This window comes from Hemiscyllium ocellatum, chromosome 5 (genome assembly GCF_020745735.1).
Source record: "Hemiscyllium ocellatum isolate sHemOce1 chromosome 5, sHemOce1.pat.X.cur, whole genome shotgun sequence".
Classification (NCBI taxonomy): Eukaryota; Metazoa; Chordata; class Chondrichthyes; order Orectolobiformes; family Hemiscylliidae; genus Hemiscyllium; species Hemiscyllium ocellatum.
This window is the reverse complement of record NC_083405.1, coordinates 66786113-66808272: the sequence shown is the minus strand read 5'-3', so window position 1 is coordinate 66808272 and position 22160 is coordinate 66786113. Positions and strand designations below refer to the sequence as shown.

The 22160-nt window shown below is 40.7% G+C and overlaps 1 protein-coding gene across 4 annotated transcripts in view; it reads right to left on the bottom strand.

Moving 5' to 3' along the window:
* Positions 1-22160, bottom strand: part of ikzf1 (IKAROS family zinc finger 1 (Ikaros)) — an 85799-nt gene that overhangs the window by 53076 nt on the left and 10563 nt on the right. For all 4 annotated transcript variants that reach the window (XM_060825486.1, XM_060825490.1, XM_060825489.1 and 1 more), the window contains exon 3: positions 20717-20833. In XM_060825486.1, coding sequence (XP_060681469.1) covers positions 20717-20833 — 117 coding nt within the window. The remainder of the gene's footprint in view (positions 1-20716; positions 20834-22160) is intronic.

The window sequence follows — 22160 nt, the reverse complement described above, 5'->3', positions numbered from 1 at the left end:
GGGAAAAAGGGAAAATGGATTTGAAACCTTGCTAAAAACCAATAAAACTGCGGATGCTGGAAATCCGAAATAAAAATAGAAATTGCTGGAAAAGCTCAGCAGGTCTGGCAGCATCTGTGGACAGAAATCAGTTAACATTTGGGGTCAAGTGAGCCTTCTTCAGAACCCTTGTTGAAACCTTGTTTCCTGCTTCACTTATGTAACTTTTAACCACTAATTGAGGAGAGAGGAATAGATAGCCTTCTCACCACCTAAAACCAGTGCAGCACAGGAGCAGGCCAAATGGTCCATTTATATTGACTCTTTAGAAGAAGGGCTCATGCCCGAGACGTTGATTCTCCTGCTCCTTGGATGCTGCCTGACCTGCTGCACTTTTCCAGCAACACATTTTCAGCTCTTTAGAAGAACATTCCACTTTGCCCTATTCTCCTGTTCTTTCCACATAGACCTGCATTTTGTCTTGAATTTTCTTTTATCCATTTGTCTCTGACAATTGTTAATTAATTAATATCCATCACTTTATCAGCCATGTGTGTTCCCAATCTTGACAAGAATGTTTTTCTTCATATCACCTCATGTAGCATTAGTAAGAAATGTTTACTAATCACATTGAATATAGGACCTGTGCCTTTTCACGAGCAGTCCATCCAACATTGAAAACAGTCAGTCAGTCACTACTTCTTTTATCAAACAGTTCAGGGTTCTAAAAACTTGTTTTGAATCTTTACTTCATCTACTTTGATCCAAGGAGAAAGAAAAATAGCTTCTCTAGTCTGGCTGTTTGGAGAAATGCAAGTGTGTTTATTTAGCATACTGGCTAGCTTGCCATAGGCAAGTGGATAGCCTGTGGTAGTCATGACACACATATCAGATGAAACATGGTGTCAACATGAAGGATGCTACAAACAAGTAAAGCTGAATGAAAGTAGCTGTTTGCTATCCGCAGAACCACAAATCTTTTCTGCCCTCCCCAAAATCATCCAGTTCATTATAAATTGTGGTAGCCAGAATTGCATGCAAAACTCCAACTAGGGCACTCGTTTTATATGTATTTAGTGCAGCCCTTAGCTTTTATACTATAGGGGCTAAATGTTAGATTTGGTTGGGGGAAAGCAGGTGTGGTTTCAGTCACACAGGTCAGTAGCTTTTTACTACGGTCACTGCATTTGCATCGGACTTCCTACTTTCATAACCAACAGAAGAAATAGGTGCAGTGACATCTCTTTCTGCTCCATTATTTAAAGGAACTCCTGTGAGGATCAGAATGGAAGGATTGTACTGGTGTCCAAGCAGAGCGAAAACCTGCAGATCTGTGGTACATAGCACTAGTCTTTTCTAATACAACGCTGAAGCTCAATGTATGTTTAAGAAACAACCACTCATCTTTTGATTAAGCACTTAACAGCCTTTGATATGGAGTTCAATAATTTCAGCTCACAACTGATCTTTTTTGGCAATTTTTGGTACTTTATTTTTACTTTCAGATAGGAGCATACCTGCTCCAGGCACATTATTAGTAACTTTGTTTCTTTTTAGTCCCATTATCATTTGTTTTGGCCAAATTTTCCGTCATTTAATCTCTCCTATTTTTCATCCTTTTTGTAGGCCTTTTCTGACTTCTCCCAACCATTGCTTCCTCAAAATATATCTCTGATTTTTTCCAGTTACAATGGATGATCCTTTAATTACATGGGCTAGTGTTGGGCAACGGTACGGGAAGCCTCCTTTGAATCCCTTAAGTTGGTCATTCTCTTGTCTTATCGGTCTCCCCAGCCCCACCCCAGTCTCTTGAACTTGGACTGAAGGGTTTGGGACTGAATAGGCTGGGGTTTCTTTTCCCTTGGAGGCTGAGGGGTGACCTTATGGATGTTTATAAAATCATGAGGGGCATACATAGGGTGAGTAGCCAAGGTCTTTTCCTCAGGGTAGGAGATTCCAAAGCTAGAGGGCATAGGTTTATGGTGAGAGGGAAAAGATTTTCATGCATGGAACAAGCTGCCAGAGAAAATGATAGAGGCTGGTACAATTACAATATTCAAAAGACATCTGGGTGGGTAGATGAATAGGGAGCGTTTGGAGGGATATGGGCCAAATGCTGGCAAACGGGGCTAGATTAATTTAGGATATCTAGGTGGGTTACTCTTCAGAGGGTCAATGTGGACTTGTTGGGCTGAAGGGCCTATTTTCATACTGTAGGGAATCTAATCTATCTAGTCGGCATGGATGAGTTGGACCGAAGAATCTGTTTCTGTACTTGACGTCCCCAACTCCTTAAAGCCTCTTTCGGGATTACTTACCCCAGATTTATAACTGGCCAGCTTAGTAATGGTGGGACGGCCTGCATACCCAGCAATGTTTCCATTCGGATGGTACTATCAGCCTCAGCATCATACCATTTCTATATTTACTATAATTGAAAAGAACACATTTATCAAGCTACATGAAACTAATTCAAGCATGGAATCATCAAATACTAAATTACAGAATAAGGTGAGAATTAGTTCCTCATGCTGTGCTGACTGTTTGAAAGCAATTAGGAGAAAGTGAGGACTGCAGATGCTGAAGATCAGAGCTGAAAAATGTGTTGCTGGAAAAGCGCAGCCGGTCAGGCAGCATCCAAGGAGCAGGAGAGTCGACGTTTCTTCAGGAATTGTTTGAAAGCAATACCAGTTAATTGCAATTCCCCAGTTTTCCATTTGCAAACTTTGAACTTTTATTCTCTAAGTCCAGATATGAAAATTTATCAAAAGGGCAGTAGTTCTAATATTGACTCCTGAAGTAATTGAAGCAATTTGAAATAAAAACAGACTCACCATTATTCTCTATGTCAATATTTCTAAAGTCTTTTTATTTTTGAAGGCTTTAATATTGTTGACAAATGTGGTCCTTAATCAAATACCTATATGAAGTTCATACAGTTCATCAATCACACTATCCTCATCAGTCCACTCTTTTCCTTCAAAGAACTTAATTAAACTAGTTACATTGACAAATATGTATTTACTTTACTCTTTTAGCCGTAGTTTGTCAACTGGCAATCAGCTTTGTCTTGAATTAGGTGGAATTTTCACATTTTCAGTCAAAGTATTCTGTCGAGTGAGATACATGGTTTCCAGAGCAACTTTTTTTACCCAAACTTGTGCTCTTCCACTCAGACACCGTACTCTTAGGTGCATTTCTTGGGGAGTCTCATGGCTGGAGAGGTTTAAGGGCTTGTCATTTATGGGACCGTCTGGCCTGTATGCCATTCTGAAATCTCATCTGCATACCATATCAGTTGTTACAAGTAAAGATTGAACCCTCACATGGCCATGCTAGGATCTCCAAGTACAGACCATGGCTCAGACAGAAGGAAAGCTTGGTCTGCATTTCATGTGCAGGGACCTGAAAGCATTACTGAAGAGGTGGTGGAGAGGATGGCAATTTTTTTTCTGGAGACCACACCACAAGAGTAAGTCAATCCAGTTCAGTGCTGTGTCCTGGCAAAATAGTACACCACACAGTGCAGGGAGAAGATCAATGATCTTTAGCACTTCGCATCAGTAAGTGCTACCATCTTCTCTCTATTATCTCACACTCACAGGCCAATCATTCATCTCACCAAGATTCAGGGCTATAACTCTCAATATTGCATGTCCACTCAAGAGTTCTCACCAGCCTCGCCCAAACACTTCCTGCCCTCCTCCCTTCCTACTCACTCACAGGGAATACCTCACCGCCTCTTCTGTATCACCATGAAATGCTCCTTCCATCCATTTCTAACATACTCAATCTCTCTCATTGTCTCATCACAAGAAAATCTAGTCCACACCCTCCAGACTGATGTCTCCATAGTATCCTGGCTGACCTAGCTGATAACTTGACCTGCAGAGGTAACTGTTGGTAAATTGCCAGGCTTTCAGGACACCAATCCCCAGACTCTGTTGGGACTAAAAGTCTGACTGATCACAGCCAATTCTCTGGATCAGAAGTTGGTAAGCTTCATGACTGACTGTGGTAGTAGACTACAGTCATTTCACTGACTGTAGTCCCCCTTCACCTTACTAAGGAGAGCTCTGTTCAAATATGGCCAATTGCTTGAAGCACATGCCGTGTGTTATTGCTATGCAAACTTCTGGCACTTGCTACAGGAGTGACATTTGCAAAACATGGAACTGCACAGTGACATGTGCACCCCTTTGACTGTTCAGTGCTCTATCAACATGACTAGCTGCCTACCTCTACAGAAAATAAGAAAGCACAATCTGTAACTGAGCACAAATGACCCAGTCATATGACCTGCACAGATGCTGGAAGCTCATAAGTCAGCACTAAAGTCAGTGAGTGAGTGTGTGCTAAGAAAGTAATATTAAGTATATGAGCATGGTAGCCTTTAAGTAAGCTTGATGAAAATGAACATGAAGAAAGCAAGCTAAGAGCCATCAGATGCATCCTTTGCTAATACATGGCATGAATGTATAACCCTGCACTCAAAGTGACTAGGCAGAAAAATGCTTGTTGTAGGATGCCTTGAGCTCCAAAGTAAAATACTGCAGTGGTGTGAGAGTTGTTCTGACAGCAGGCATGAAGATGTGGTGAGGCTGGTGGTTTGTTGATGCCGATTGGTGCCAACAAATGGTCAAAGAAGATTGCGACCATGGAACATGCAAGGATATTATTTTGAAGCAGTAGCTATAATATGGCTAGGACAAGCATTCAGGAAGTTGCAATTGTCAGGTACTCATTCAGACTTCCCATTCTGCTGGGAATTTACAGTATCTAGCTTCTCAGAGGACAGAGGAGTTGGTTGTGGCATATAAATAAGGCAAGCTGGGACTTTGATGATATGCAATGCATGGAAATAAGGTAGTCATTGCTCAATGGCAAGATTCCAAAAGGCAAAAGTCAAACAACAGCAGGTTAGAGTCCAACAGGTTTATCTGAAATCACAAGCTTTCAAAGTGCTGCCCCTTTGTCAGGTGAAGAGCGTACCCAGGCACAGATTTTATAATCAGACCGATCAAAAGTTCATACAAACTATATGAGTGAAATGGTGACAGGCCAAATAGTAGGTCTTTGCGAGTGATCAAGAGTGTCAGACGGTGAGAGTAAAATGTCAACAGCTGACTAACAAGTGAAGGGATACCTATAATTCGATTAATTGAGGCAGAGAGAGATAATTACATAAAATTAAAAATAAGGTGTTGCTGGAGACATGCGTTTCTTGAACATTTTGATTAATTTATTTATGAGTTTCCTGTTGTTTAATTAATGCCATGAAATTTGGTTTAATTACAAAATCACCTTTCACCAACTTTTCCCTCTTCCCTTTATAATTGGCACTTATTTTGGACTGGATATGTCAGTCTAGGCAATGACATGAGATATAATTGTACAATGATCATTTCTACCAAAGATATTTTACAATGAGATTAGAAATTAAGCAACATTTAAAAATTACTATAGATTTTCCTTATGAGTCTACTGTGTTACAATAATTAATAACCCAGTAAGTACCATAGAAATGTGACATCAAAAGAATTTCTATGGTGAATCTCTCCTTTATCTACTGGTGGTTGAACATACAATTGAAAGAACCCCAATGAACACTCATCCTCTTGGCATATTAATACTGTGCTCAACAGTTGTTTTAAAATGTGATAAAACATCTTCAAATGCATAATACGGCTTAATGCTTGAAGCGAACATGAGTGCATAGTTAGGAAATGGATGCAAATATAAGTGTATCAAGTTGTTTTGTGGAAAATCTTATTGTACTTGGATGCGTACATATTCCATTCTGGAAATCAAAGTACGACGCTTTTTTAAAAAAAAACATTTTTGTAGGATGTGGGCATTGCTGCCTGGCCAGCATTTATTGTCCATCCCTAATTGCCCTTGAGAAGGTGGTGGTGAGCTGCGTTCTTGAACCGCTGTTGTCCATATTCTGTGGGTTTACCCACAATACCATTAGGTAAGATTTTGACTCCGTGGCAATGAAGTAATGCCAATATATTTCCAAGTCAGGATGGCGAGTGGCTTGGAGGAGATCTTGAAGGTGGTGGTGTGCCCATGTACTTTCTGCCATTGCCCTTCTAAATGGAAATGGTTATGGATTTGGAAGGTAATGTCTGAGGATCTTTGATGAATTTCTACAGTGAACATTGTGGGTAGTACACACTGCTACTACTAGTTACGGAAGGGATGGGTGTTTGTGGATGTGATGCCAAACAAGGCTGCTTTGTCCTAGATAGTGTCAAGCTGGAGTATTGTTGCAGCTGGCCATCTCGGCCAGTGGGGAATATTTCATCATACTCCTCATTGTGCTCTGTAGGTGTTAGGCAGGATTTGGGCAGTCAAGAGGTGAGTGACTTGCCACAGTATTCCTGGACTCTGACCTGCTTTTGTAGCCACTATGTTTATGTAGTGAGTCCAGTTGAGTTTCTGGTCAATGGTAACCCCCAGGATGGTGATAGTGGTGGATTTAGTGATGGTAACACTATTAAATATCCAGGGCGGTGGTTAGATTGTCTCATATTGGTAATGGTCATAGCCTGGCACTTGTGTGGCTTAACTGTTACTTGCAGCCCAAGCATGGATATTGTCCAAGTCTTGTTGCATTTTAACATGGACTGCTTCAGTATCTGAGCAGTCATTATTGGCACTGTATATTGTGTAGTCTCCTTAGTCAACATCCCCACTTCTAACCTTATGATGGAGGCAAGGTCACTGATGAAGCAGCTGAAGATGGTTGTGCTTAGGACATTACCTTGAGGAACTCATGCAGAGATGTCCTGAAGCTGAGACGACTAACCTCCAACAACCGCGACCATCTTCCTACATGTCTGGTACGACTCCAAACAACAGATGGTTTTGCTTGGGCTCCTTTATGGCACTTTCAGTCAAATACAGCCTTAATGTCAAAGGCTGTAGCTCTTAGATTAGATTACTTACAGTGTGGAAACAGGCCCTTCGGCCCAACAAATCCACACCGAACCGCTGAAGCGCAATTCACCCATACCCCTACATTTACCCCTTACCTAACACTACGGGCAATTTAGCATGGCCAATTCACCTGAGCCGCACATCTTTGGACTGTGGGAGGAAACCGGAGCACCCGGAGGAAACCCACGCAGACACGGGGAGAACGTGCAAACTCCACACAGTCAGTCGCCTGAGTCGGGAAATGAACCCGGGTCTCAGATGCTGTGAGACAGCAGTGCTAACCACTGTGCCACCGTGCCGCCCATCTTACTTCACTTCTGGAATTCAGCTGTTTGTCCATGTTTGAACCAAAGCTGTAATGAGGTCAGGAGCTGAGTGGCCCTGGTAGAAAATGAACTGGACATCACTGAGCAGGTGCTGCTTGATAGTACTGTTGATGACACCTTCCATCACTTTACTGATTATTGACAGTAGACTGATGGGGAAGTAATTGGCCAGGTTGGAATTTGTTCTGCTTTTATGTATAGGACATACCTGGGCAATTGTCGGGTTGATGCTAGTGTTTTAACTGTATTGGAATAGGTTGACTAGGGGAGTGGCAAATTCTAGAGCATAAATCTTCAGTACTATTGCCAGAATATTGTCAGGGCCCATAGCCTTTGCAGTATCCACTGTCACCAACTATTTGTTGATATCACGTGGAGTGAATTGAATTTGCTAAAAACTAGTATTTATAATATTGGGGACATTGGAGGAGAAGATAGATCATCCACTCGACCCTTCTGGTTGAAGATTGCTGCGAAAACTTCAGCTTTATCTTTTGCATTTCCATCATTGTGGATAGGCTCCTCCATTGAGCTAATTAATAATCCACCACCATTCCTTTTTAGAATTTAGATTCCCTACAGTGTGGAAACAGGCCTTTCAGCCTAACAAGTCCACACCGACCCTCCAAAGAGGAACCCATCCAGACCCATTCCCCCTAACTAATGCACCTAACCTACTCATCCCTGAAAAAGATGGGCAATTTAGCATAGCCAATTCGCCTAATCTGCGCATCTTTGGACTGTGGGAGGAAACTAGAGCACCTAGAGGTAACGCACACAGACACAGGGAGAACGTGCAAACTCCACACAGACGGGAGGGAACTCCAAATTGAACCCGGGTGCCTGGCACTCTGAGGCAGCAGTGCTAACCACTGAGCTACTGTGCAGATGATTCTTGATTGAATGTGATAGGATTACACAGCTTAGATCTGATCTGTTGGTTGTGGGATCACTTAGCTCTGTCTATTACTTGCTGCTTATGCTGTTGGCATGCAAGTAGTTTTGTTGGTGGCTTCACCAGGTTGACTCTTCATTTTCAGGTAAGCCTGGTGCTGCTCCTGGTATGCCCTCCTGCAATCTCCATTGAGTCACAGTTGATCCCCCTAGCTTGATGGTAATAATTGAGTAGGGGATATACTGGGCCATGAGGTTACAGATTGTGCTGGAGTACAATTCTGCTGCTGTTGATGGCCCACATCGCCTCATGAGTTACTAGATCTGATCAAATTCTGTCCCATTTAGCTTGGTGATAGTGCCATACAAAATAGTGTAGGTTATTCTCAATTTAAAGATGGGACTTTGTTTCCACAAGGATTGCGCAGTGGTCACTTTTACGGATACTATCACAGACAGTTGAATCTGCGGTCGGCAGGTTGGTAAGGATGAGGTCAACTATGTCTTTCCTCTCTTGTTGGTTTTCCCTCACCTGCCGCTGACCCAGTTTAGCAGCTATGTCCTTTAGAACCAGTAGTGTAGCTTGGTAATGGACATTGAAATCCCCCATAGGATATTTTGTGCACATGCCATCATCAGTGCTTCCTCTAGCTATTGTTCAACATGGAGAACTACTGATTCATCACGTAGGTGAGGACGGTATGTGGTAATCAGCAGGAGGTTTCATTGTCTGTGTTTAACTTGAAGCCACAAGACATCATGGGGTCAGGAGTCAATGTTGAGAGGTCCCAGAGAAACTCCCTCCCTACTGCATATCATTTTACTGCCACCATTGCTGGGTCATTCCTGCCAGTGGGACAGGACATATCCAAGGATGGTGATAGTGGCGTATGGGATATTGTCTTTAAGGTGTGATTCTGTGACTTTGACTATGGCAGGCTATTGTTTGACTAGTCTGAGACAGCTCTCCCAATTTTGACACTAGCCCCCAGATGTTAAGAAGGAGGAGAGGGCTGTTTTTGCCATTGTCTTTTCTAGTGCCTTGGTCGATGCCAGGTGATCTGTCTTGTTCCATTTGTATGACACTTTGTAGCAACATGTACAAGTGAATAGCTTGATAGGCCATTTCAGAGGACGATTGAGAGTCAACCACATTGCTGTGGGTGTGGAGTCACATGTGGGCCAGATCAGGTGAGGATGGCCGATTTCCTTCCCTGAAAGATGTTAGAAAATGAGCTGGGTTTTTCCCAACAATTAAAAGATTTCATGGTCATCAGCAGAATCTTAATTCAGATTTTTTTTAACACTTGAGTTAAAATTCCACCATCTGCCATGACATGATTCGAAACTGGGTCTCCAGAGCATTAGCTGAGTTTCTGGATTAATAGTCTAGTGATTATACCACTAGGCCATTGCATCCCCAGTACTAAAACAATTAATGAATATTGAGACAATGAAGAACTATTGCAGCAATTCACAATCATTTTATCAAGGGAACATTGTTGCTGGGTGTCAAATGACAGATGTAAAAATGTTCCATTGCCGTACAAATTTGTTGTGGAACCTGTTTTGTCTGCTTCGGTTATAGGCTACTTTTTGCAGACATTGCATTTATCTTGTAAGTCATGTACCAGACCAATAAAGCTTGCCATAAAAATTACAAGGGTATACAAGGTACAATTTAAAGTTCACTGTTTGTCTATTCCAAATTTTTACTTTGGACAGTCAAAAAGGTATGGTGATTTCTTGCAGATTATTTGCATAACTTTATGAAAATGTACTCCCTGCAGAAATTATCTGCTAATGGTCTACCAGCAATTTGGGGATCTATCCCAAGAACATTTCATTCATTAATTTTAATAAATGAAAATTCATGGAGAGCATATATTTGTAAAGGAAAAGTAGACACCATAGTTTGCTCACTCATTTGACAGAAACGACTGGTGGTGATTTAACCTGAATGTCACCATGTCTCAGGCAAGGTTGTGAAAGTGGGAACTTCATGGTAACCTCAGCTGGTAGTGAGAATTCAACCCATACTGTTGGCTTTACATTACAAACCAGCCTTCCAGTCAAATGAGCTGTACATGACAGGCAAAGAGAGGGAACACAATTTAATAAAATTGCTCTTTATATCCTGTTTGCTGCTCCAAAGTTAGCAGAAGGCTTTTCTACTACAAATTAGAGCATAGTTCCATTCAATTAATCCAAATGGAGGATGGGAAAAATTTCTGCTGTAAGAGCTACTCCTTTTATTTTGAGGTATTTTAGGTGTTGGATGTGATTTTCTCCAATTCCAGGAGCAGCAATTAATGTTTTATATGCTGTTGCATTGTTTTGGAACTTTAGAGAAAAAATATCAAAACATCAGCAGTTTTAAAAGGGAGAAGAGCAGACAAAGGAAGCACATGGTGAGGACAGTGCAGGAGACAGAGAGAGAAAGAGAGAGAAAACCTGCACAGTTACCACCTTTTATGTTTGAATTCGTGTATCACTGAACATCGGAGTGCATCTGGGAAAATTAACAAACAGTGAAATTCACAACTAATCTTGGAGGGACTGCTGGGCGAAGTTCACAGCACAGAATCAGATAAGTTAGTTGTTGTTTTAAGTCTGTCCAAAAGAAAGGCTGCAGTAGTGGGTACAGTGGATTCTTTCTTGATTATATGTTTTTGGAGATAAGTCTCTGGATTAAACTTAAAATATAAGCCATAGCTATTAATTTAACCTGGGGCAGTGTTTGTAGAGGAATAAGACGGTGTTATTTTCTGGGTCTGTAGATTGTGAAGGAGCAAAAATGGCCTTTGCAGCGATATGTACTTGTTGTCAGATGTGGGAGTATAAAGAGAGTTTAAGGGTTACTGCGGATCATATCTGCCATAAATGCTGTTGGATGAGAATCTTATCAGATCGAGTGGATCGGTTGGAGAAACAGATAGAAGCGATAAGGAATTTGCAACAGCAACAGTATGTGATGGATGGCAGTTTTAGAAAGGAGGGAAAGTCTCGGATACATAGATGAGTTAACTCCAGGAAGGGTAAGAGAGGTAGGCAGCTAGAGCAGGAGACTTTCAAACAGGTATGCGATTTTGGAAAATGTAGGGGGTGATGGATTCTCAGGGGAACGTAGCACAAACAGCCAAGTTTCTGGTACTGAGACTGACTCGAATGCAATGAGGGGTACGTCGGCTTCCAAGAGATCAATTGTATTAGGGGATTCTGTAGTCAGAGGTACAGACAGACGTTTCTGTGGCTAGCAGAGAAAAAGCAGAATGATGTGTTGTTTCCCTGGTGCCAGAATCAAAGATGTCTCAGAGTGGATGCAGAATGTTCTCACGGGGGAGAGGGGCCAGCAGGAGGTCATTGCCCACATTGGAACCAACGACATTGGAAGAGAAAAGGTTGAGACTCTGAAGGGAGATTAGAGAGAGTTAGGTAGAAATTTAAGAAAAGGAGGTCCTCAAGGGTAGTAATATCTGGATACTCCCAGTGTACGAGCTAGTGAGGGTAGGAATAGGAGGATAGAGCAGATGAATGCAAGACTGAGGAGCTGGTATATGGAAGAAGGATTCACATTTTTGGATCATTGGAATCTATTTTGGGGTAGAAGTGACCTGTACAAGAAGGATGGATTGCATCTAAATTGGAAGGGGACTAATATACTGGCAGGGAAATTTGCTAGAACTGCTTGGGAGATTTAAACTAGTAAGGTGGGGGTGGGGGAGGGGGACCCAGGGAGATAGTGAGAAAGAGATCGATCTGAAACAGGTACAGCTGAGAATAGAAGTGAGTCAAACAGTCAGGGCAGGTAGGGACAAGGTAGGACTAATAAATTAAACTGCATTTATTTCAATGCAAGGGGCCGAACAGGGAAGGCAGATGAACTCAGGGCATGGTTAGGAACATGGGACTGGGATATCATAGCAATTACAGAAACGTGGCTCAGGAATGGGCAGGACTGGCAGCTGAATGTTCCAGGATACAAATGCTACAGGAAAGATAGAAAGGGAGGCAAAAGGGGAGAGGGAGTGGCATTTTTGATAAGGGATAGCATTACAGCTGTACTAAGGGAGGATACCTCCAGAAATACGTCCAGGGAAGTTATTTGGGTGAAACTGAGAAATAAGAAAGGGATGATCACCTTATTGGGATTGTATTATAGACCCCCAATAGTCAGAGGGAAATTGAGAAACAAACTTGTAAGGAGATCTCAGCTATCTGTAAGAATAATATGGTAGTTATGGTAGGGATTTTAACTTTCCAAACATCGATTGGGACTGCCACAGTTTAAAGGTTTAGGTGGAGAGGAATTTGTTAAGTGTATACAAGACAATATTCTGATTCAGTATATGGATGTACCTACTAGGGAAGGTGCAAAACTTGACCTACTCTTGGGAAATAAGGCAGGGCAGGTGACTGAGGTATCAGTGGGAGAGCACTTTGGGGCCAGCAAACATAATTCTATTAGTTTTAAAATTGTGATGGAAAAGGATAGACCAGATCTAAAAGTTGAAGTTCTAAATTAGAGAAAGGCCAATTTTGATGGTATTAGGCAAGAACTTTCGAAAGCTGATTGGAGGCAGATGATCGCAGGTAAAGGGACGGCTGGAAAATGGGAAGCCTTCAGAAATGAGATAACAAGAATCCAGAGAAACTATTTTCCTGTCGGGGTGAAAGGGAAGGCTGGTAGGTATAGGGAATGCTGGATGACTAAAGAAATCGAGGGTTTAGTTAAGAAAAAGAAGGAAGCATATGTCAGGTACAGACAGGATAAATCGAGTGAATCCTTAGAAGAGTATAAAGAAAGTAGGAGTATACTTAAGAGGGAAATCAGGAGGGCAAAAGGGGGACATGAGTTAGCTTTGACAAATAGAATTAAGGAGAATTCAAAGGGGTTTTACAAATACATTAATGACAAAAGGATAACTAGGGAGAGTACAGGGCCCCTCAAAAATCAGCAAGGCGGCCTTTGTGTGGAGCCACAGAAAATGGGGGAGATACTAAATGAATATTTTCGCATCAATATTTACTGTGGAAAAGGCGATGGAAGATATAGACTGTAGGGAAATAGATGGTGACATCTTGTAAAATGTCCAGATTACAGAGGAGGAAGTGCTGGGTGTCTTGAAATGGTTAAAGATGGATAAATCCCCAGGACCTGATCAGGTGTACCCGAGAACACTGTGGGAAGCTAGAGAAGTGATTGCTGGGCCTCTTGCTGAGATACTTGTATCATTGATAGTCACAAGTCAGGTGCCCGAAGACAGGAGGTTGGCAAACGTGGTGCCACTGTTTAAGAAGGGCGGTAAAGACAAGCCATGGAACGATAGACCAGTGAGCCTGATGTTGGTGGTGGCCAAGTTGTTGGAGGGAATCCTGAGAGACAGGGTGTACATGAATTTGGAAAGGCAAGGACTGATTTGGGATAGTCAACAATGCTTTGTGCGTGGGAAATCATGTCTCACAAACTTGATTGAGATTTTTGAAGAAGCAACAAAGAAGATTGATGAGGGCAGAGCAGTAGATGTGATCTACATGGACTTTACTAAGGCATTCGACAAGGTCCCCCATGGGAGACTGATTAGCAAGGTTAGATCTCATGGAATACAGGGAGAACTAGCCATTTGGATACAGAACTGGCTCAAAGGTAGAAGACAGAGGCTGGTGGTGGAGTGTTGTTTTTCAGATTGGAACACTGTGATCAGTGGAGTGCCACAAGGATCGGTGCTGGGCCCTCTACTTTTTGTCAGCTACATAAATGATTTGGATGCGAGCATAAGAGGTACAGTTAGTAAGTTTGCAGATGAAACCAAAATTGGAGGTGTTAGTGGACAGCAAAGAGGGTTACCTCAGATTACAACAGGATCTGGACCAGATGCGCCAATGGGCTGGGAAGTGGCAGATGGAGTTTAATTCAGATAAATGCGAGGTGCTGCATTTTGGGAAAGCATATCTTAGCAGAATTTATACACTTAATGATAAGGTCCTAGGGAGTGTTGCTGAACAAAGAGACCTTGGAGTACAGGTTCATAGCTCCTTGAAAGTGGAGTCGCAGGTAGATAGGATAGTGAAGAAGGCATTTGGTATGCTTTCCTTTATTGGTCAGAGTATTGAGTACACGAGTTGGGAGATCATGTTGCGGCTACCAGGACATTGGTTAGGCCACTGTTGGAACATTACGTGCAATGCTGGTCTCCTCCCTATCGGAAGGATGTTGTGAAACTTGAAAGGGTTCAGAAACGATTTACAAGGATGTTGCCAGGGTTGGAGGATCTGAGCTACAGGAAGAGGCTGAACAGGCTGGGGTTGTTTTCCCTGGAGCGTTAGAGGCTGAGGGAGTGACCTTATAGAGGTTTACAAAATAATGAGGGGCATGGATAGGATAAATAGACAAAGTCTTTTCCCTAGATCGGGGAGTCCAGAACTAGAAGGCATAGGTTTAGGGTGACAGGGGAAAGATATAAAAGAGACCTAAGGGGCAACTTTTTCACGCAGAGGGTGGTACATGTATGGAATGAGCTGCCAGAGGATGTGGTGGAGGCTGGTACAATTGCAACATTTAAGAGGCATTTGGATGGGTACATGAATAGGAAGGGTTAGAGGGATATGGGCCAGGTGCTGGCAGATGGGACTAGATTGGGTTGGGATGTCTCTTCGGTCCAACCCATCCATGCCGAAGGGTCTGTTTCCATGCTGTACATCTCTATGACTCTAATTGAATGCTTAATGTGTTCGGATACATTCTTTATTCAATAGTTTTCAATGGGCATCACCTCATTCACAATACATAGGTTAACATTAGTGCAAAACCAGTTCGCATAGGATCATCGTGCGAGCCCTTATTCAAAAGGTTCGAGGATTAGAATGTCTACTCTCTAACAGTTAACTCATTATTTTGATATAAAGGCCAATAAAATGTAAAGAACTTTAAGGCACATGCTATTCTCTTCAGCAGCAGGAAAAGGAATTTCCATGTTGGTAATCAAAAAGCAAAACATGTAGATGCTGGATAAGTAAAACCAAAATGGAAACAAAAGAAAGCCTCAGTCAGTCAAGCAGTTGCCATCAAGAACCATGAGTTACTTGATCGTTCAGACACATGCAAATCCATCCTCAGGAACAAAAAGAATGTATGAAAATATTTGAAGAGGAAGAGATCACAGAAAGAGAGAAAGAATGATTAGCGTACATCTTCCTTACAATACAACATCATCTAATAGTTTCACATAATATTTCTTCACCTTAATCGAGAAGAAAAATCTCTATTGCCCAACCATGATATTTCTATTTCCTGGATGAGTACCTCCTCTGAAATGTTTCTGTGAATGTGGCAATCGAATGGCAATTGCAATTGAAATCTTGCAATTAACTATAAATTTGAGATGATTACAAAATCAACTTAAATTGAAAGAGTTCATTTCAATTAATGCTCTTACACCTATAGAAAGGAAATCCTATCATTCTGGTCTGAACTGGACTTGCGATTGTAAGGCAAATTACAGGGTTCTAAGATAACGGTGTTCTCAGTCTAAAAGGCTATACAAACCCAAACTTGGAAGCATCTTTTATGCCACATCCACCTTAGTCCCAACAAAGATGATGTTTGTCTTACACTGGAGAAAATGAATGGAATCCATCATTATCATGAGACTCAAACACTAACTTTTGTTTTTGTTGATCATATTCCACAATTCTGCCCATTTTATCATGAAAAACAAACTTGGCATTACTAGTCAAGATTGTGGTGCTGGAAAAGCACAGCAGGTCAGACAGCATCCGAGGAGCAGGGGAGTTGATGTTTCGGGCAAAAGACCTTCATCAGGCACCACACTCTCGACTCTAATCTCCAGCATCTGCAGTCCTTACTTTTGACCATTGGCATTATTAGTAAGGCATAAACAAATATGATAAATTATTGGTTTTGTAACTTCTCAAAATAATTGAAAACACATTTAATTTTCTGCTTTGCATGATACAAAATTCTACAGACTAGAAGGCCTGATATAAACTGCATACTGTTGCATATTTGGCTTATTTGGAATTGGAATCCAAAAATAAACCCTAATCTTGCATTCACTGGCAAAAATCAGATTGCTTTTCTCTATGGTGTGCTCATGATTGAGCCACAATGCACCTATGGCCATAGAATTTGGAAGGGCAACAGACCTGAAATATTGGACATGATATCAAACTCACAGCAGTATCAAGAATGGAGACTGGCTGAAGATAAAAATAGCTCCACTGACTTGTTTGGTGGTTCCTCATCTCTATCCAGTCCATTTGAGAGAAGGACAGGAGGAGGGAGCTGACAGGACTAACCATCTGTGTGTGGCAGGCAGCAAGGATGGCTCAATAAGTGCCCAAAGTATCTAGGATGTGCAGGCTGGGTGGATTAGCCATGGGAAATGTAAGGTTACAGGGATAGGGAAGGTCTGGGTAGAGATGGCTTCGGATGGTCAACATGGACTCAAATGGGCCAAATGGCCTGCTTCCACATTGTAGGGATTCTATGATTCTAAGCGTCACTTAAGTTGAATTAAAGGAAACCAACTGGGATTTTCCAGTTAGCTTCCAGGTTCCCACAAATAGTGGGGGCAGTTTAGATACAAAAACCACTTTTTAATTTAGCTGTTTAAGAAGTTCAAGAGAGGGTACACCTATTTTGAAGTGTTGCCTCCTTTGGAGCCTGCTGCTCCAATCCTGTTGGAAGCCCTCTGAATGGTTATTCAGTTTTGACAGCTCATCCATTAACCTCAAATGGACAGCAAGCCCATATTCCGACCATGGAGAAAATCACAATGAGTAAGAGTTATCCCACACAGTGCAAGTTCAAAATTAGATTTCAGAATGACAGTGGTGTTCAGAAGTCTCTCATCATGATTGATGCACAGGTAGGAGTTTTTAGAAAAATCTTTAGCGAAGGGAGAGGTGAAAATCTTTGATATTCCCTTTAATGAAAGTTCTTGAACTTTACGAATGAAAAAACATTTAATCATAGCAATGTGGTTGTGATTCACACAGCAATAAAGAAATTAAACTTGTCATTGTGGAGTTTTCCATGCAAGCTCAATCAAGGAGCATATCAATCAATATGAAGTGAAACAAGAATGCATTTTCAAAACAAATGCTTCAAGATAGCACACTTATTTGCCCAACATTTGTTTGGGGCATAACTGACCCATTTCAGCCAAAAGCTACAAAGTATAGTCTATGTTACACTTTGCTTGCTTGCTTGCAATCTGCTTATTCATAAACTTGCATTGATTCTCCAACAAAATGCGTCTGCTCATTAATCCAATTGATAAATATCTTGGACCTGATTATTCTCACCCCACGGCAGTTAATTTAAATATGGAAGGAAATTGCAGGTAAAGTTATCCAAAGTGCCTTAAATTCTGGAATTGTGAATTTGAATTGCAAAGCTGCAAAAGCACTTGAAAGAAAGAGCAGGAAACTACAGATCTTTCTGTTTCACTAACTTACCAAAACAATCAGAAACAGCATGACAAAGCAGTTGGATCAGGAGGAGCTGATGAAATAAAGCCAACATTAGTATTTTTTGAAAGGGAGGTCATGTTTGATTAATCTACTTGAATTTTTTTAAGGTTACAATTTATATGAGGGAGAGGGTAGGGACTAAAGGTGTTCCCAATATGGATTTGCAGAAGGCATTGATAAACCATTTGAGTAAGAGGTGATCATTAGCAAAAATAAAAATAATGGAATTAGATATAGCCATTTGTCCTTCAAAATTAATTGGCATTATATTAGCCTCAAAATTAACAGCCTATTCCCCATAAGCCCCACATCAAGTAGGAGATAATGAAGATGGAGTTAAAATTTTCATTGAATTCATAGTTGGTGGTGAATTAATTATTGATAAAAACCTGGTGCCTCTCACCAGGATAATTGCAGTGCGTATTTGAGGGTTCATTTCTACGTTAAGATATTAAGATGAATCTCTCACAGTGCAACAATGTTGAGGTGGCCTTGAACTCAGAATGACTATCACATTCCAATCTTGTTGGGCTTTGCCCGTACTGTCCTACACACTTTCCTGCAAATATCAGGCCATTATTTCAATGAGCAAGTGGCAAATCTATTGATAACATAAGGCAACAGTATTGATCCATTTATTAGATATTATTTTCTGAAAGAAAACCTACTTCACAACATTTTGAGAAATGCCATTTAATAAGTGTATCATATGAGAGCTGGTATTACGCAATGAGATAGGATTCATCAATTCTCTCATAATAAGGGCGTCTCCAGATAGCAGTGGGCATGATTAAATTTTACTTTCAGTTTGAGAGAAACAGCAATGGGCTCAAGACTATTTTTAAAAGAATTATCTCAGGGCAATTAGAAGGGCTTGAGAGCAGAGCAGGCTAAAATGAATTGGCAAATTAGGCTAAAGGATTGATCAATAGAGATGCAGTGGTAGGTATTTAAGGGGATATTTCAAGATACAATCCAAACAGTAAGAAAAATCCCAAGGGACAGAACCACCATCCATGGTTAACTAGAAAGATAGCATCAATCTTAAAGAAAAAGCCTATAGTTGTGCAAATATTGGTGACAAGTCTGAAGACTGGACAGAATAAAAAAAAAGAATGATCAATAATTTAGGGAAGGAAAAGGAATAATATGGGAGAAAGTTGGCCAGAAATAAAAAAAACTCAGTTAAAAGTTTCTATAAATGGCAGGTGAATTGAAAAGGTATATTACATCAGTCTTCTTTATGGATGCTACTAGTAAAATCCAAGAAGCAGCAATAAATCAAGAAATAGAGGGAGGCAAGAGCACAGGAAAACCATTATCATCAGAGGAGTACAGTACATTGTTGGAACAGAGAGATGAAAGTGCTTAGTCCTTCATCCTAGGATCCTAAAATATGTGGCTGGTAAGATAGTTTGTGCACTGGATTTAATTTTTCAAAATTCCCTTTAGGAAAGTCCCATTAAATTGGAAAATAACTAACCATTTATTCAAAAAAAATGAGGATGACTGAAAGTAGGAAACAACAGACCAGCTTTACATCTGTATTGGGAATATCCTAAATGAAAATATTATCTCAGAGCACTTAGAAAATATTCAAGACCATCAGGCAGAGTCAACACAGTTTTACAAAGAGGGAATCGTGTCCGACCAATCTATTGAAATTCTTGAGAGGTAACATGTGCAATGGACAAAAGGAAACCAGTAGATGTACTGTAGATAGATTTAAAGGCATTTGATAAGGAGCTGCATCAAAAGTTATTACAAAAAATAGAATTTCTGTAGTGTAGGAGATATCATTTGCCGCGGACAGAAGATTGGCAGCTAACAAGTCTTTTTCAGGTTGGCAAGATGCAATGAGTGGTATGCCACAGGAATCAGTGCTGGGACCTCAATTGTTTACAATTTATTTAATGATTTGGATGAGGGGACAAAAGGTATGGTTGCCAAATTTGCTTACCTCTCTCCTACCTTGCAGAGAGAGGTAAGAAAGTAAGTTGTGAAGAGGATATAGGGTAGCTACCAAAAGATATAGATAGGCTAAAGTGAACTGACAAAGATATGGCAAATGGCATGCAACAGTGGAAGACTCTTCATTTTGTCAAGAAGGAAAAAAGAAAGCATTTATCTGATTGGTGAGAAATCGCAAAGTTCAAAGAGGCAGATGTACCCAAGTGACTTACAGCTTGAACCACAAATAATTAGCATTCAAAGTCAGCATGCTCTAATTTATCATGAAAGGAAATTAATACAAATGTGGAGAGGTTATGTTTTAGTTACACAGGACACCATATCTGGAGTATGAATTGGAAGCCGTTAAGAGACGCTTTACCAGAGATCACTCTCATGCCTTGTTGTTGACCCAACCGCCATCATCTCTGCCTTGTGAGCCCCATTCTGCCAGCACACTTGGTGCTATCATTCAGCAGAGGCCTAGGATCCAGTGAGAATTCCAGACTTCATGTGGATGTTATATTGACAACAGTCACCACCGATTCACAAATTGAGCCAGAGGATAGCACAATTTTATGCAAAAAGGTTTTTACTGTTTTCAATGATCTCCTGCAGAAAAGCAGAAAACTCGGAATGTGTTCAAGATCTGCCAAGTAAGATCAGGCTAGATTTATTCTGAAGCCCCTTTGCACATTTAAAAGGTTGCATTCTATTTTAGAGAGTACCTTGTTAAATGTTCACACATATGAAACTTTTTTCAAATGTTGTAGATTTGTTATGGAAATCATGGTTTACCTCCCAGATAACCAGCAGTTAATTTGCATTACTTACATTATTCTGAAGCATTTCAAATGATCAGTTTCCAAAAGTGTTCTAAATAACTGTTATTCTGAAGAGGCATTTATTTTTAAAAAACAGAATCATTTCTATTACTGAAGTAGTATTAAGTACATTGAACGAGAGGCTAGATAAACATGAGCAGAAATGAATGAAGTATATGATGACAGTGTTGGATGAAAGACGCTCATTTGGAGCATTCAAACCAGCGTAGATCAGATGGGCTGAATGGCCTGTTCTAGTCTGTGCCGTCAACATAATAATTCTAACATTTTTGCACTTACCAATGACCCTCTCGCCCTGTGGATTGTTCTGGCTCCCTGAGCTGGTGGATAGATCTTCTGGGACAGGCATCTGCTCTAATTCTTCTTGATCATTTACAGAAAGAGCTTCTTTACTCCCTATATGGAAAGGATATGAGTACAATAACCAAGCAACAACAACACCAGTAATCAAAATAATAGGATAGGGAATTTAAAAGAGGAGAATACATTTGTGGATTGACTGTAAATTTATCACTAATAATGTGTGGTCATATATTTTTAATACAACATTGATTGCAGCAAAATGTTTTGAACTTGTTTATATCCATTTTCAATGAGGTATTACCTTTGAATCTGTTGAATTAACACAAATTGTATATGATCTACACCAAAGAAATCTGAATTAATATGTTGATTTTCTTCACATCTCTACAAAAATTGAATCGCTAAAACCATAAATGTTCTGTGAGAAGTGAAAGTGATTGTAGTCCTAGAGAACCACTAGCTACTTGATCATTGGAGAGAAATGATGGTGGTGCACTTAACCTGAGGGTGGCCACATTTCAAGCAAGGTTGAGATGTTATACACCTCCTGGTGACCTTAGCCAGTCTGGGAACTGAACCATTGCAAGCGCCATGTCCAGCCAGCTGAGCTAACTTGTTGGACGAGAGGAGAGGAAGCTTGGCTGGAGTTGCATTGAGCAGCAACAGGCTCCAGAGATTGAGGCATGGCTTACCAATGGAAGGAGATTGGGTCATAACAGCCTCAAGATGGGTGAGAGTGGGTGAGAACTGGAAGACAGACAAAAGTCAGTCCCTGCCAACAGCAGCTCAACCATGATAGAGGGATCCCAGCAAGGTCAGCAGGGAAAAGCAGTAGCATTTCAAGAGCAAATTACTCAGTTCACAAAGTTATTGTTGTCTTGCAGGAAATGAATACTTGTCCCGATGTCCAGTTGGACCTTCAAGCATTATGAGGTAATGGTGGTATTGGTGACTTATAGATGGTCATGGCCCTTGACAGTGCAGAGCTAACTGATTGCATCTGGTCAAGCATCAAGATACTCACCTCTGCAACAAACTTCTGCAAATACATGTGCTTAAAATCTTTGAACTGATTTTTACCAAATTTCGTTTGACAGATACAAATGCTTCACTGAATGATTTTAGATTTTATCATTCAATCAAAGTGTATTAGTAGATAGTAAAGGAGGGAAGTTAATCAATATAATGAACAAAATTAATGTAAAATACAGAAGTACAGTAGACAAAGGAAACTAAATGGAAGGCAAAGACATAAAGCTTCTATTTATCAATTCATGGGATATGAAATTGCCAGCAATGTCAGACATTATAAGAATATTAAAATACAGGAGTAGAATCATCTGTTCAACTCCTCATACCTGGTCCATTGTCCAATAAAATCATAGTCGCTTTAATCATAGCCTCAATTTTACTTTCTTGT